At 34.8% G+C, this 13616-nt stretch overlaps 2 protein-coding genes across 2 annotated transcripts; both read left to right on the top strand.

Moving 5' to 3' along the window:
- The first annotated feature begins 130 nt into the window (after nucleotides 1-130).
- On the top strand, nucleotides 131-2630 carry LOC133861013 (cellulose synthase A catalytic subunit 2 [UDP-forming]-like). The gene is made up of 4 exons (XM_062296706.1): nucleotides 131-436; nucleotides 711-964; nucleotides 1261-1457; nucleotides 1571-2630. Exons 3-4 carry the CDS (start codon nucleotides 1287-1289, stop codon nucleotides 2186-2188), a joined length of 789 nt encoding a protein of 262 aa, XP_062152690.1. The 5' UTR covers nucleotides 131-436; nucleotides 711-964; nucleotides 1261-1286; the 3' UTR covers nucleotides 2189-2630.
- A 4648-nt stretch (nucleotides 2631-7278) lies between these two features.
- Nucleotides 7279-9898, top strand: LOC133859134 (small ribosomal subunit protein uS7-like). Its single transcript, XM_062294451.1, has 5 exons — nucleotides 7279-7404; nucleotides 7486-7579; nucleotides 8667-8938; nucleotides 9043-9246; nucleotides 9418-9898. The coding sequence occupies exons 2-5, from the start codon at nucleotides 7490-7492 to the stop codon at nucleotides 9470-9472; spliced, it is 621 nt and encodes a 206-aa protein (XP_062150435.1). The 5' UTR covers nucleotides 7279-7404; nucleotides 7486-7489; the 3' UTR covers nucleotides 9473-9898.
- The last annotated feature ends 3718 nt before the right edge of the window (nucleotides 9899-13616 follow it).

Genomic DNA, 13616 nt, shown 5'->3' with positions numbered 1-13616 from the left:
ACTCACCCCCTCTTATAGACGAGTTCGTCTATACGGACGTCAAGCGTCCGGCTAGAGACCGGCTCCTTAACCCACGTGGCATCGTTTTTTTTCCTTTTTTATTAAAAAAAAAAAAAACAAAAACCAAACGTTCTAAACGCATGAAGAGAGACATTTTTCAGCGGCAAATTTTTCTTCCATACTGGTTTCCCCCCATTTTTTCTCCAAACCTCCCCTCTCAACCATACCCTCCCCCACCGACCAAACCACCGGCGCCACTCCAACCAACCGCCGCCCCTCTGCTAGCTCTCTCTCTTTCTCTCACTCGGACCCAGCAGCTAAAGGATTCGCCGCCCACGAGCACCGTACCACGGATCTCCGACGAGGGAGCGCCCACCACCCATCGGAGCACTGCCCAACGCCGATCAAAAACGAAGCCGACCACCGTATTCTCGCTGTACGGTATCTCTCTCTCTCTCTCTCTCTCTCTCTCTCTCCATGGTCTGCCACTGTTGATTTTTTATGTGCTTTTTTTTTTTCCTTTTTCAACGGCCATTCACAGATTCTTGTTGTTGTGATAATTTTTGGTTGTTTTTTTTGTTTTCATTTTTTGGTTCTTGAAGATGCTCGTCGGGTGTTCGACAAAATGTTTAAACCGAATATACATGCTGATTCTTGTTGTTGTGATAATTTTTGGTTTTTTTTTTTACTTCATTTTTTGGTTCTTGAAGATGCTCGTCGGGTGTTCGACAAAATGTTTAAACCGAATATACATGCTTTGTTTATTTGGCACTCTATGGATATGATGCCCCCATCAAGAAGAAACCCCCTGGGAAAACATGTAATTGTTGGCCAAAATGGTGCTGCTGCTGTTTTGGATCTAGAAAGAAGAACAAGAAAAAGAAGTCAAATGAAAAAAAGATTAAAAACAAGGAGGCTTCAAGTCAGATACATGCACTAGAAAATATTGAGGAGGGAATCGAAGGTATGGAGTGGCTTCAGTTAGTGTGCATGCATTTGCAGTTATTTTTTTAACATTCTATTTTTTTAAAAAAAAATAAATAAACATAAAAAATTCCTGAATGAGGTGCAAAATTTTTATTTCACTTTATAACCCCAAAAAAGAAGTTACTTTTTTTATCCTGAAAATTTATACTGGAAACTTATAACTTGACCTGGTTTGCCCCAAGTCTGAAATGTTTCAGGATTTGTCTCTTGTCAATCATCATAGATTGGATTAAACTTAGATCATTTATGTTTCTCCTGGAACTTCCATTGCAGGAATAGATAATGAAAAATCTTCCCTAATGCCCCAAATAAAATTTGAGAAAAAATTTGGACAGTCACCAGTTTTCATGGCTTCAACACTTATGGAAGATGGTGGAGTTCCAAAAGGACCAAGTTCTGCATCACTCTTGAAGGAAGCAGTCCATGTCATTAGCTGTGGTTATGAAGATAAAACAGAATGGGGGAAAGAGGTATGGTGCAACTGTTTCATAGTTAACAAAGTTTTCTGCAATTTCTTTCTTTAGCGAGGTATGACAATGTATATTGTCAATGTGTCATGTGGCTAAATTACATTATGTTTCAGGTTGGGTGGATATATGGCTCAGTTACGGAGGATATACTAATAGGATTCAAAATGCACTGTCATGGCTGGCAATCAGTGTATTGCATACCGAAAATGCCGGCATTTAAGGGTTCAGCTCCTATAAACCTCTCAGACTGGTGGAGGAATGAACAATTCTGGGTAATTGGCGGCGTCTCATCACACCTGTTTGCTCTCTTCCAGGGTCTGCTTAAGGTTTTGGCAGGGGTTGATACAAACTTCACTGTTACATCCAAAGCTGCAGATGACGGGGGTTTTTCTGAGCTCTACCTCTTTAAATGGACATCTTTGTTGATCCCCACCTTGTCCTTGCTGATCATAAACATAATTGGAGTTATAGTCGGGGTCTCAGACGCCATCAATAATGGTTATGATTCATGGGGTCCGCTCTTCGGAAGGCTGTTTTTCGCCCTCTGGGTCATTATTCATCTTTACCCATTCCTTAAGGGAATGATGGGGAAACAGGACAAGGTTCCCACTATTGTTGTTGTCTGGTCAATCCTTCTAGCATCAATTTTCTCTCTTCTATGGGTCCGAATCAACCCGTTTGTGGCAAAAGGCGGTCTTGTATTAGAACTTTGTGGTTTGGATTGTGACTAAGATGCACAGCACAGAAGGTTGAAGTTGAGTTCTATTATGTAGCATAAGTGGGCTAAGTTTTTTGGTCAAAAGTGAATAGATCGCTTGGGCGGCTGTGGTTTGTTAACGAGGATTATCTTGTGGGAAAGCAAAGCTGCAGTGGGCAAATCCTGTTCATGTGCATGTAGATACAGAGGACAGGATCCGACTCTGATATTTGTTCTGCATACATTCTTTTTTTATACGTGGGATTTTATAGGCCGGAAGGGTTGATTGTGTTAAGATGATCAGATTGTAATCCCAAGAGAAGATAAAAAGAAAAGGCGAGTTTGATTCATGATTTGTATTCCCTCCTCAACAAGGGACTTCATATAAAAGTCTCATCGTCAGTAAAATGTTTGTCCTTCAATTCACAACGCAGAACTATGATTAGATTTATTGGTGTAATTTTTAATTAATAAAATCCCAGCATTCTAGTACTTTTGATATAATCCAAAATGCTTCCTGATTTAAACTAGGATTACCAGTGAATTGTAAATGTTTTTCTTAGTAAAGTTTGGTGTTCATTTCATTGCTCTGATTTGTACGAAAATTGAGCAGAAGCGATGGAATCCCATCCCCATCTTATAGCTCACTTTTAGTGCTTACAGCTTAGTTGGGTTATTTTTTTTAAATATGTATATTTTAATAAAAATTCTTAATAATATTAGCAAAATGTTCCTAATTCTGAAAAATAGGCACCTCTTTTGAAACCTCATAAAAAGAAAAAGAAGGAAAACGTTTATGATATGTTGGTCTTGACTCACTGTAAGGCACGGAACTGAGTATGATTTGATGTAAATCTTCAGGCTACATCTATCCTTAATGTAATATATTGATTAAAAGCAGTACATGCTTGTTTTTTGGTTGTAGATTAAAAGCTACATTTATTATTGTAGTTTAAACCAAACAGTGTTTAAACTACAATAATTTCACGATACTTTGCTGCTTACAAAATTTAGCATCACCTACAACAATCCTAATAGAGAAATGTTCCAAGTATAGAATCCGAAGTTGATGTTGCTCGCCGGTGTACAAATCCAAATGCATTTGGTTTTCATTGGCTTGGTAACTCATCTGCATTTTTCACAGAAAATATTAGACCATGACCAAGTTGACCAAGTTGAAATTATAAGGGTTATCTACAAAAGGGAAAAAAATCTCATATGATAGTTTACCTTTTCTGCAAAACCCCAAATACTTACGACAAGTATATTAAATCTCCTTAGCATGTATATTCGGTTTAAACATTTTGTCGAACACCCGACGAGCATCTTCAAGAACCAAAAATTGAAAACAAAAAAAAACAACCTAAAATTATCACAACAACAAGAATCAGCATGTATATTCAGTTAAAACATTTTGTCGAACACCCGACGAGCATCTTCAAGAACCAAAAAATGAAAAAAAAAAAAAAAAAAAAAAAACCAAAAATTATCACAACAACAAGAATCAGCATGTATATTCGGTTTAAACATTTTGTCGAACACCCGACGAGCATCTTCAAGAACCAAAAAATGAAGTCAAAAAAAAAAACCAAAACTTATCACAACAACAAGAATCAGCATGTATATTCGGTTTAAACATTTTGTCGAACACCCGACGAGCATCTTCAAGAACCAAAAAATGAAAACAAAAAAAAACAACCAAAAATTATCACAACAACGAGAATCTGTGAATGGCCGTTGAAAAAGAAAAAAAAAAAAGCACATAAAAAATCAACAGTGGCAGACCATGGAGAGAGAGAGAGAGAGAGAGAGATACCGTACAGCGAGAATACGGTGGTCGGCTTCGTTTTTGATCGGCGTTGGGCAGTGCTCCGATGGGTGGTGGGTGCTCCCTCGTCGGAGATCCGTGGTACGGTGCTCGTGGGCGGCGAATCCTTTAGCTGCTGGGTCCGAGTGAGAGAAAGAGAGAGAGCTAGCAGAGGGGCGGCGGTTGGTTGGAGTGGCGCCGGTGGTTTGGTCGGTGGGGGAGGGTATGGTTGAGAGGGGAGGTTTGGAGAAAAAATGGGGGGAAACCAGTATGGAAGAAAAATTTGCCGCTGAAAAATGTCTCTCTTCATGCGTTTTGAACGTTTGGTTTTTTTTTTTTTTTTTTTAATAAAAAAGGAAAAAAACGATGCCACGTGGGTTAAGGAGCCGGTCTCTAGCCGGACGCTTGACGGCCGTATAGACGAACTCAACTCGGTAAATAATTAATACACCCGGCCGATCATTTTATAAATGTTTAATTAAAAACATTTCATAAAAATTTACTGACTTAAAAAAATTTAATTTCACTTTTTGTTTTTTGGCATCACATACAATTACAGTACCACGTATGGATGAGGTTGTACGTAAGCTTTGGTGATGGACCATACTTAATGGTTGCAATCCATCTTAACTTCCGTATCGTGCATGTTGTATCTTATTTGTTAGGCCAAATAAATTTTGAAACTTATCCCACCCTAACATATGTACCTTATTTTCTTTTATTAATTTAAGGAAAAAATACAATTTACGTCCATAAAGTTTCACTATTTTTTCAATTTCGTCTCAAATGTCTAAAAAGTTGTAATTTGCTTTAACAAAGTTTCTAAAATTCTCAATGTGACCAATCTATTAGTGATTGCCGTCTTTTTTAACTGAAAATTATTAAAAAGACTTAAATGCTTTTCTTTTCTTTTCTTAAAAAAAAGTAAAGAAATAATAAAAAAAGAAAAAAAAGTAGAGAGGTGGCCGTAACCACCCCATCGGCCAAAAGGCCACCCCCATCTAACCGGAATGGGGGTGGCTGGAACCACCCACAAACATGAACCATCCCTCTTTTCTTTTCTTTTTTTCTCGTTTTTCGGTTTTTTTAAAAAAAAAAATAAATAAGGGTATTTTGGAAATTAATACATATATATGGGGTAATTTTATAATTTTTGTACGAAAAAATGCATGCGCGGCGCACGTGAGCCATTTTCCTTTAAAGAAGACGGAAATCACTAACGAACTAGTCACATTGAGAATTTTGAAAATTTTGTTGGAGCACATTACAACTCTTTAAACATTTGAGACAAAATTGAAAAAATTATCAAACTTTGATGAGGTAAATTGTATTTTCCCCTTAATTTAAACTTTCATTTATCTCATTATTGTATAGCATGCGACAGGTAGATTTTGTTTCCTTGTAGAAGCTTTCCTTACATATTATGGAACGTTACCTTAAATATAATTTTTTTTTTATTATTATTATTTTTTGTCACCAAAGATTTGAGTATTTCATTGATTAAATATCACAAGCATAAAGCTCTTTCATTACAAAGCATAAAGCTTTACAAAATCATAGACACATGCTATGACGTTACAAAGTCATAGATACAAACAAAATTCTTACAATAAAGTGCTATCTATGACTTTCATTTTTCGTTAACCTATGTAAAAAAAACAGTTAAAGAGCAGATCTGCTCCGAGCAGACTAAATCTAAGACAATGGTAGCCAAATATCTTAAAAAAAATTATTTAAACCGGTCGTGAGAGATAATCTTTCACACCGAACTATCCAAGCCGTGAGAGATAATCCTTCACACGGAACTATTTAGGTCGTGAGAGATAATCCCTTACACCTAACTAACCTCTATCTCATAGATCGTCCATGAGAACAAATCTATGGATAACAAAACTCTTATTCAAAGCATAAAACACAACCAACAAACAGCAGCAGCAACCATGGAGGAGATGGACGACACAACACAGAGGTAGAAGGACAGATGTATAGCGGAGATGCCAAAATTGTTAATCTGGTCGAAGGACACCTACGAACAAAAGAAAAAACTAGAATGGTAAGGGAAGGGTAGGAGCGGAGAGTATAAAGGAAAAGAGAGATGATCCCTCCTCCTCTTAGATCTGTTTTCTGAGAGTTTTTCCTCTAGGTCCGGCTGAGAGAGAAGAAGTGTTAGGATTCATTTGGGTTTGCGATTTAAAATAACGATTCAAAAATGTGCGATTTGAAAAAGTGATTTTTAAAAACGCAGTTAAGTGTTTGGAAAAATCGTAGTTTAACCTTTTAAAATCGCAAATTAACTTTTAAAATTTTGCGTTTTCAAAAAAACATCATCTTAGTTGCAATTTGAAAAAGTTGATTTTCTGCATTTCAAAATCGCAATTTTTAAAAACGCAGTTTCCAAACGATTTATGTTCTACGATTTGGTTTAAAATCACACTGATTGTCTACGAAATCACAATCTCAAACACACATTTAATTACTTATTACTATAACAGCAGTGCTTGAGACAAATAGGACTTTCTTTGAATACTGCATAGTACCCAAAAATCATAGTGAGACACTAAGATTTGGAGTGAGTGACAGTCTCTTTCACGTTTAAAAACTTACCATCTTTACCACACCTACGATAACATTAAAATAATGTAATGAAAATTTAAAACATTTATGCTATGTTTGTTTTGGTGTAAAATTGTTTATGTCGTAAAATATTTTTAGGGAAGTTATTTTTCAAAAAAACATTTTCTGTCGAAATCATTTTTCGGTGTTTGGTGTACGGAAAATTACAAATATTTTTTATATTTTTATTCAATCATATTAATTTATAAAAATCAAATTTTATTCACAACATAAAAAATATTAATGTAAAATAATATATATATGGCGTATATGGATTCCTGCAAAAGTGGCCGGAATTCGGCACAAAACGACCGGATCCCGGCTAGTTGGTCGGAAGCTGATTGTCCTGGCTAGATCCCGGCTAGCTGGCCGGGATCCTACCATTTCGAGAGGATCCTAGCTGTTTTGGTTAGATTCTGGAGCAAAAATCATAGCTGGCCGGGATGCTATCATTTTGAGAGGATCCCAGCCGTTTTGGTCAAATTTCGGAGCAAAAATTATTTTACACCAAAACAAACGGAGCAAAAAGGAATAAGATACTAAATATAAAACATTTAAAGTAAAGGCCTTTGAAGAGCAACATAGTTTAGGCCTACTAATTTATATATTTTATTTGTTCATCAATTGATTACTCTTTTGGGGTGGGTCGGAACTCAGACAACAAATGGGCCGAGCTGGACTCCAGCTGATCCATTATCGTTAGGCCCGGGTTTTTGCTTAGCAAAATAAATTAGGGTTTCTTCTCGCAGTCGCAGCTCTCGCATATTCTAATATCTCATAACTCTGCCGCTTTGAGTCTGTAACTCTCTCTCTCTCTCTCTCTCAGAAAGGTGAGGCTTGGTCTTTCTCTAATCATTGTTTCTGTAAGATATGAATCTGTTCTGACTTTTTCATTGTATTTGTGGTGAAAGAAAAATGGCAACTGAGGTTGTTGCTCCTCAAGCTCTGGAGAATCCTAATCTTGAAGTCAAGCTCTTCAATCGTTGGACCTTTGAGGATGTTCAGGTTTATTTATTTAAATAGATTTGCTATCTGTATACAAAAATGATGTGCTTAAGTTGATTCGTGTTATTTTCTATATGTTTTCGATTATAATGTAAACGTAGTTTATTTTATGGGAAAAAGATGTCAGACATGAATCATTAAGTAAATTACATGGTGGAGATTTTATACTTGGGGTAAGAATCAAGATTTGGGTTTTTTTTTTTGGATCAATAATTGTGATTTGAGTTGCCTATAAGCAACTTAACCTACTGTTTGTTGTAGTAGAATACCGTTGACACTTAGGAAGTGAGTGGAGTCGATGCACACTAATGCATCTGCAGTAAGAGATAGATTTACGATCGGTTTATATATTTCGCTTTATTGTGATGCACCTGATGATGCAATGACTAAATTTCACTCTGGAGTGACTACTTTTTTACCGTAATTACTAGGCTTTTACCAAATCCACTAAGGTATGATAGGTGTTGCGACTTCAATGTATTGGTAGTTTTGTGCTAAGTATATTGTCTTTATTTGCGTTAAACCCCCATAAAAGCTTGTCGATCTTTAGGTGAGGAGACGGCGAGTCGCACCTAATATCCTTTTGTTCCCACACTAAGCAATGCAAACTGCCCTTAATTCATGGAAACTCGTCTTTCCCCCTTTTCAGGGGGCCAGAGTAAGGGGAACCCATATGATTGAAAATTTTATGCATGCAACTTAGCCCAGTGGGCTTTGTATTGCAATGTTTTTACAGCCATTCCTATCCACTCTGCCTCGGGCGTAACACATTTTAATCCCTAGTGGTTGTATCTCCTATGAAGTGTTTGCTTGAGAAAAGAAACAAAAATGTCACACTAAAATATATTTTTAGTCCTTTAAGTAATTAATGTTCTTTCAAGTATAACAATGTTGCTCTTCTACTTTTTAACATGGTTTCAATTTTATTTTTCTATCCAAATCCATTACAATGAACTTAACGGAGTTTGCCATCTGCCAATCACATGACTAATTTAACAATGAATGAGTAATGGTATTTCTTATCATCAGGATTGTTCATCAGAAGCTTACCCACTGATTTTTATTGGCCTGATAATATGCTTTGTAGGTTAGCGACATATCTCTGAGTGATTACGTAGGTGTGGTTGCTGCCAAGCATGCAACCTATGTCCCACATACTGCTGGGAGGTACTCAGTCAAGCGCTTCCGCAAGGCCCAGTGCCCAATTGTCGAGAGACTTACAAACTCCTTGATGATGCATGGGCGAAACAATGGGAAAAAGTTGATGGCAGTGAGGATTATAAAGCATGCAATGGAAATTATTCACTTGCTGACAGACCTAAATCCCATCCAAGTTATCGTTGATGCTGTAGTCAACAGGTATACAAATGAGAAATTACCGATTTTTATAGGCCCCTTGACCATGATCATTTCATGGTTGCATGATGTTCTGTTATCACTATTTAATGCTTTTGTTACAACAGCGGGCCAAGGGAAGATGCTACACGTATTGGCTCTGCAGGGGTGGTCAGGCGTCAAGCTGTGGATATTTCTCCACTGCGGCGTGTGAATCAGGCTATTTATCTGCTTACTACAGGTGCTCGTGAATCTGCTTTTAGGAACATCAAGACGATTGCAGAGTGTTTGGCTGATGAACTTATAAATGCTGCAAAGGGTTCTTCCAACAGGTAATTGAGGCCTAGATTTTCTGCTTATTACCCATACGTCTAATGGTTCTTGGAAGAAATTTATTACTATTTGCAGTGTTATAGAATATGTTTCTTTTTTTTGATTCTCTGTAAGTCTCCATGTTGCTTCATTTATGTTTTTGTGATTGATGGTATCCACTGATGTTTCAGTTATGCCATCAAGAAGAAGGACGAGATTGAGAGAGTTGCCAAGGCTAACCGTTGAGGGTTGGTCAGAGAATTTTCCATTACACAAGAGGAGAGTTTTTGTGTAATTGTTAGAACTTTGTTTTCCCTTTCTCTTTCATTCTCATGAGCACAATATGAATGCGGTTGGTTGGTAGTTACTGTGGTGAGGCCTTGCTTTATTCAAGTTCCGTTTAATTGTTAGGTTTATATCTTTCAGCTTTGGTGAAGTCTCTGAACTGTTCAGATTAAAAGAAACTGTGATGTTAGACAGTAGAGCCGCATGATCCGTCATATTACTTTTTGTTTGTATTCATCTCTAGTTATTTGTGCTTTGTGTGTTGAACGTGTTATTTGTGCTCATCATTTGAGGCTGATGATGAAATCCACATCACATGCATTGTGGTTTCACAACAAGAACTGAGGATGTTTGTGCTCGAATAAACGTTGCAATAGTTTATGTTTATGTTGTTGTAAGTCTCTCATGATTGCATTAAGGTGTGTAATTGCGAGAGAGGTTTCCCTTCAAAACCATTTCCAAGAGTTCCATACAATATTTCTGCAGTGTGTACATCAGGCAATTGATAGGCTGATTTGTTGCCTAAGTTGCCGGCAGGGGGAAAGATGACAGATTTCTTTCAAACTGGATTTGGAATAACTTCTTCTGACCCAACTTATGTTAAGATAATTTGCAATAAAATTAATAGAACCTTTTACAAAATTCAACCTCAAAGGTGTAATTTGCAATGATGTTGTTCCACTTTAATCTTCTCTCTTTGATAATGTTTCTTTTATTTGTCCAAAGGGCTTTATTATCTATTCTGATAATAAAATCTTCTTGTGCCACATAAATACAAAATACTTTTATCGCTAATTTAGTAAATAAAAGTTATTTTTCAAATATGATATAATTCTGTTCATTTTATTTTATTTTTTCAGAATCGATCATAACCACAAATTAATTCTTCTATTTGAAGTTTTTCAGGAATGGGATCCTTTTTGGTTCTAAAATGTTTGAATTTGTGGTATTGCTTTTAGAAGCATCCCTAGCAATTATTTGAAGCATTTGTTTCAAGAGCAAGTCTATCTCCTTTTTCAGGAAAATGAACTTCGGACAGAACTTCTACATCTTATTTTATTTGTTTTAGTAATTCTGAATCCTTTTTAGTCCAAACAAAATCTATTTCCTTTTAAAGTTTTTCAAAAAGAGGGTTTTCTCTCCGAGAAAGTTTTTTTAAATGATTCTTCCATAATTTAGAATTCATAAAAAACTTTGTAATTGTTTTTCTATCTTCGATTTTCTCGGGAATTTTTATTTTAGAAATAATATGTTCTTGTAGTTTCAAACCTAATTGATTTAAAACTAATCCTACAAATTCTATAGATTCCTTTTCTACCTCAATTTTCTTTGGGGTAAAGTATTATTGCATTCTTTTATATTTTTTAACAAACAATTTTAAGTTGTTCTTTTTATATTCTTATATTGTTTTAGAACACACAAGAATATCATCTATATAAACGACATAAAAATCTTGAAGATCTTTAAAGATTTTGTCAATTCATCTTTAGAAGACTTGAGGAGCAATGTTAAGTCGAAAGGGCATTACATTTCATTGGTAAAGTCCTCTTGGAGTACTTAAAGTAGTTAAAGCCTTTTTTTTTCTTTTTCTTTTTCTTTTGAAGTTTACTATCAGGCTTTCATTCATAGAAGCCAGATTATAAATATATAAAAGATTACAATATCTTGCATAAATATCGAGTATTCTTCTATCTAAATTTTTTCTTCAGAATTTTGAAGCATCGCTTTTGTCCAAATTTGGACCACTGTATTTGCTTTCCTTCTTGTAGAGATATGATACGTTTATAGCTTTCGTAGAACTATAACAACTTTTTTTTTTTTTTTTCTAATTTTTTTTAAATCAACCATTCGATGTGTAAGACCCCGCATGTAGAAAAACAAATCTAATGGTTAGTTTGAAAAAAAAAAAAAAAAAAGTAACTGGAGTTGTACAATAATTATTTCTCTTTTTTGTATGCACCACAAACTATGACTGAAACTGTACAAAATAATCTTTGGGTCCTCAATCAAATTACCAACTTGTTATCCTCTTGATGTGTGTGTGTGAGAGAACCATTTTTCTTGAAGAAACTTTTAGTAAAGATCTAATGAAATTAATTTAGTGCATTGATTGCGTGAATATGAGTCCATGAGAGTCTAAGACACACCACACTTTATTGGCAAAGAAGTCAGATGATAGGGTTAAGATTAGGGTGAGGAAGTTGAGTTGAAATGCTCACTAGAATTAGATTATTTAATATTAGTATTAGAGTTTATTTAAATTTGAATATTCGAACTTTACGTGTTATATATTACTTTAGGTATTATTTACTTGTATTTCTATTTAAAGACCATTTGGTTGTTAATGGGAATTAGAGGATGAATTAGTGAAATTGTGGTCTTCCCCTCCACCAGCGTAGTATTGTGGTGTTCTTCTACTTTAAGTGAAAAATTGTGGTCTTTCCTACCCGAAAGAAGCTCTCAAATCACATCTCACGGCACTATCAAATCTCGGGTATGCCTATCATTTATGCTTGTGATGTTCAAGGAATGCAATATTAACTAACTCTTTTTTGAGTGTTAATGCATTAAAGTTATGGTGAATTTGTATAGATACATAATTATGTAGAAAATTATTACCTAACAAAAAGCCACCATGCATATCTAGAAAACAAAGTATTTTGGTATGACAAATTGTTTTGGTTCATCCAAACAAAATATTTTTATCCTTATATTTTATATTTTATTTCTCTTCCATCAATTCCTTTTACTCTGCTTAGAAATGACAGATTTGATTTTTTTTTTTTTTAATCCATAATTAGGTCATGCCGGAATTGGAATCTAGATATTTTTCATGACTATAACTTTATTGAGAAAAGTTTACATTCCCTCAAACTACCACTCAATTGACAATGTCATCCCAAACTTTTAATTGGAACAATGTTTTCCAAACAATGTTTTCAAAAACTACCAAAACATTGCTAATATACCCTCCAAGGCCAACACAAAAAAAAAAAAAAAAAAAAACGCCCTTATAATTTTTTCAATAAAACAAAAATAGCCTAATAATTTTTTTTTTAAAAAAAAATTTAAAAAAACGAACGAAATTTTTTCAATTCTTCAATTTTTTATTTTATTTTTTAATTTGGCCACCCTTGATTTTTATTTATTTCTTTTTTAATATTTTTTAGTTTTAATATATATTTTTTAATTATTGTATTTTATTTTATTAAAGGTGTTTTCATCATTAAGGAAAACGTTGACAATTTTTAATAATTTGAAAGGACATTGTCAATTAGATAGTAATTTGAAGGGGTACGTGAACTATACCAACTTTCTTTGTTAAAATTATGTACCGTCACTAAGGAGCTTGGGGGCTATTGCCTTTGGCTTCTTGTTTTTTTTTTTTTTTACCCTTAATTTTTTTTTTCTTTCTAATTTTAATCCCTCTATTATTATTATTATTATTATTATTATTATATTTTTTTCAATTTGACCCCAAGTTGCAGATTTGACTCCGCCATGGCCTTTGGCTTCTTCTTGTTCAACATTTCTTGGAGTTCTAACTCATTCTTTCATCTTCTTGATAATTAAAGTTAAATGAATCATATTGGTAAGGAAGTGGAGATTTTTTCCATAAACTTGAAGAAGAGATTTTTTCCATATCCCTTATCTTGTTCTTCCACTAAATAATTTAAAAGCAATTGTTTTGGGATTTCTAAATCTTTCCAATAATTCAATGACAGACTTTTGTATCGAAAGGTGTAGCTTCAATTTGTTCAAAGGATGTGGCGGCATGGTAACCCCAACCGCTTCATCTAAAGCCAGGCGTCCAGCCATGCAAAAAGACTCCCCTCCAGCAGCCTTTCGCTACAGCAGGAGTGGGTCGCAATGCTCATATTATAATAATTGTAATATAATTGGGTGGGTGGATGCAGGGGGCGGAGCTTGCAAGGGGCTTGGGAGCCTGGCCCCCAACTCCAAAGTTTTCCCAAAAAAAAAATATATATATATACTTATACAAATTAATATGATACATTATACTTGCTTATTCATATACTTATATTAATATTAGTACACTTATAACATATATGATAATATGATATAACATATAACATAAATTATT

The sequence above is a fragment of the Alnus glutinosa genome, chromosome 2 (assembly GCF_958979055.1).
Source record: "Alnus glutinosa chromosome 2, dhAlnGlut1.1, whole genome shotgun sequence".
NCBI lineage: Eukaryota > Viridiplantae > Streptophyta > Magnoliopsida > Fagales > Betulaceae > Alnus > Alnus glutinosa.
This window is presented reverse-complemented; position numbering and strand designations above follow the sequence as displayed.

Bases quoted from the DNA above. Each gene is read 5' to 3' on its own strand.
- LOC133861013 (XM_062296706.1), top strand. From the start codon at position 1,287: ATGCCCCAAATAAAATTTGAGAAAAAATTTGGACAGTCACCAGTTTTC. The intron at 1,458-1,570 runs GTATGGTGCAAC...ATTATGTTTCAG, and splicing joins AAACAGAATGGGGGAAAGAG to GTTGGGTGGATATATGGCTC.
- LOC133859134 (XM_062294451.1), top strand. From the start codon at position 7,490: ATGGCAACTGAGGTTGTTGCTCCTCAAGCTCTGGAGAATCCTAATCTT. The intron at 7,580-8,666 runs GTTTATTTATTT...TATGCTTTGTAG, and splicing joins GGACCTTTGAGGATGTTCAG to GTTAGCGACATATCTCTGAG. The intron at 8,939-9,042 runs GTATACAAATGA...TTGTTACAACAG, and splicing joins GTTGATGCTGTAGTCAACAG to CGGGCCAAGGGAAGATGCTA.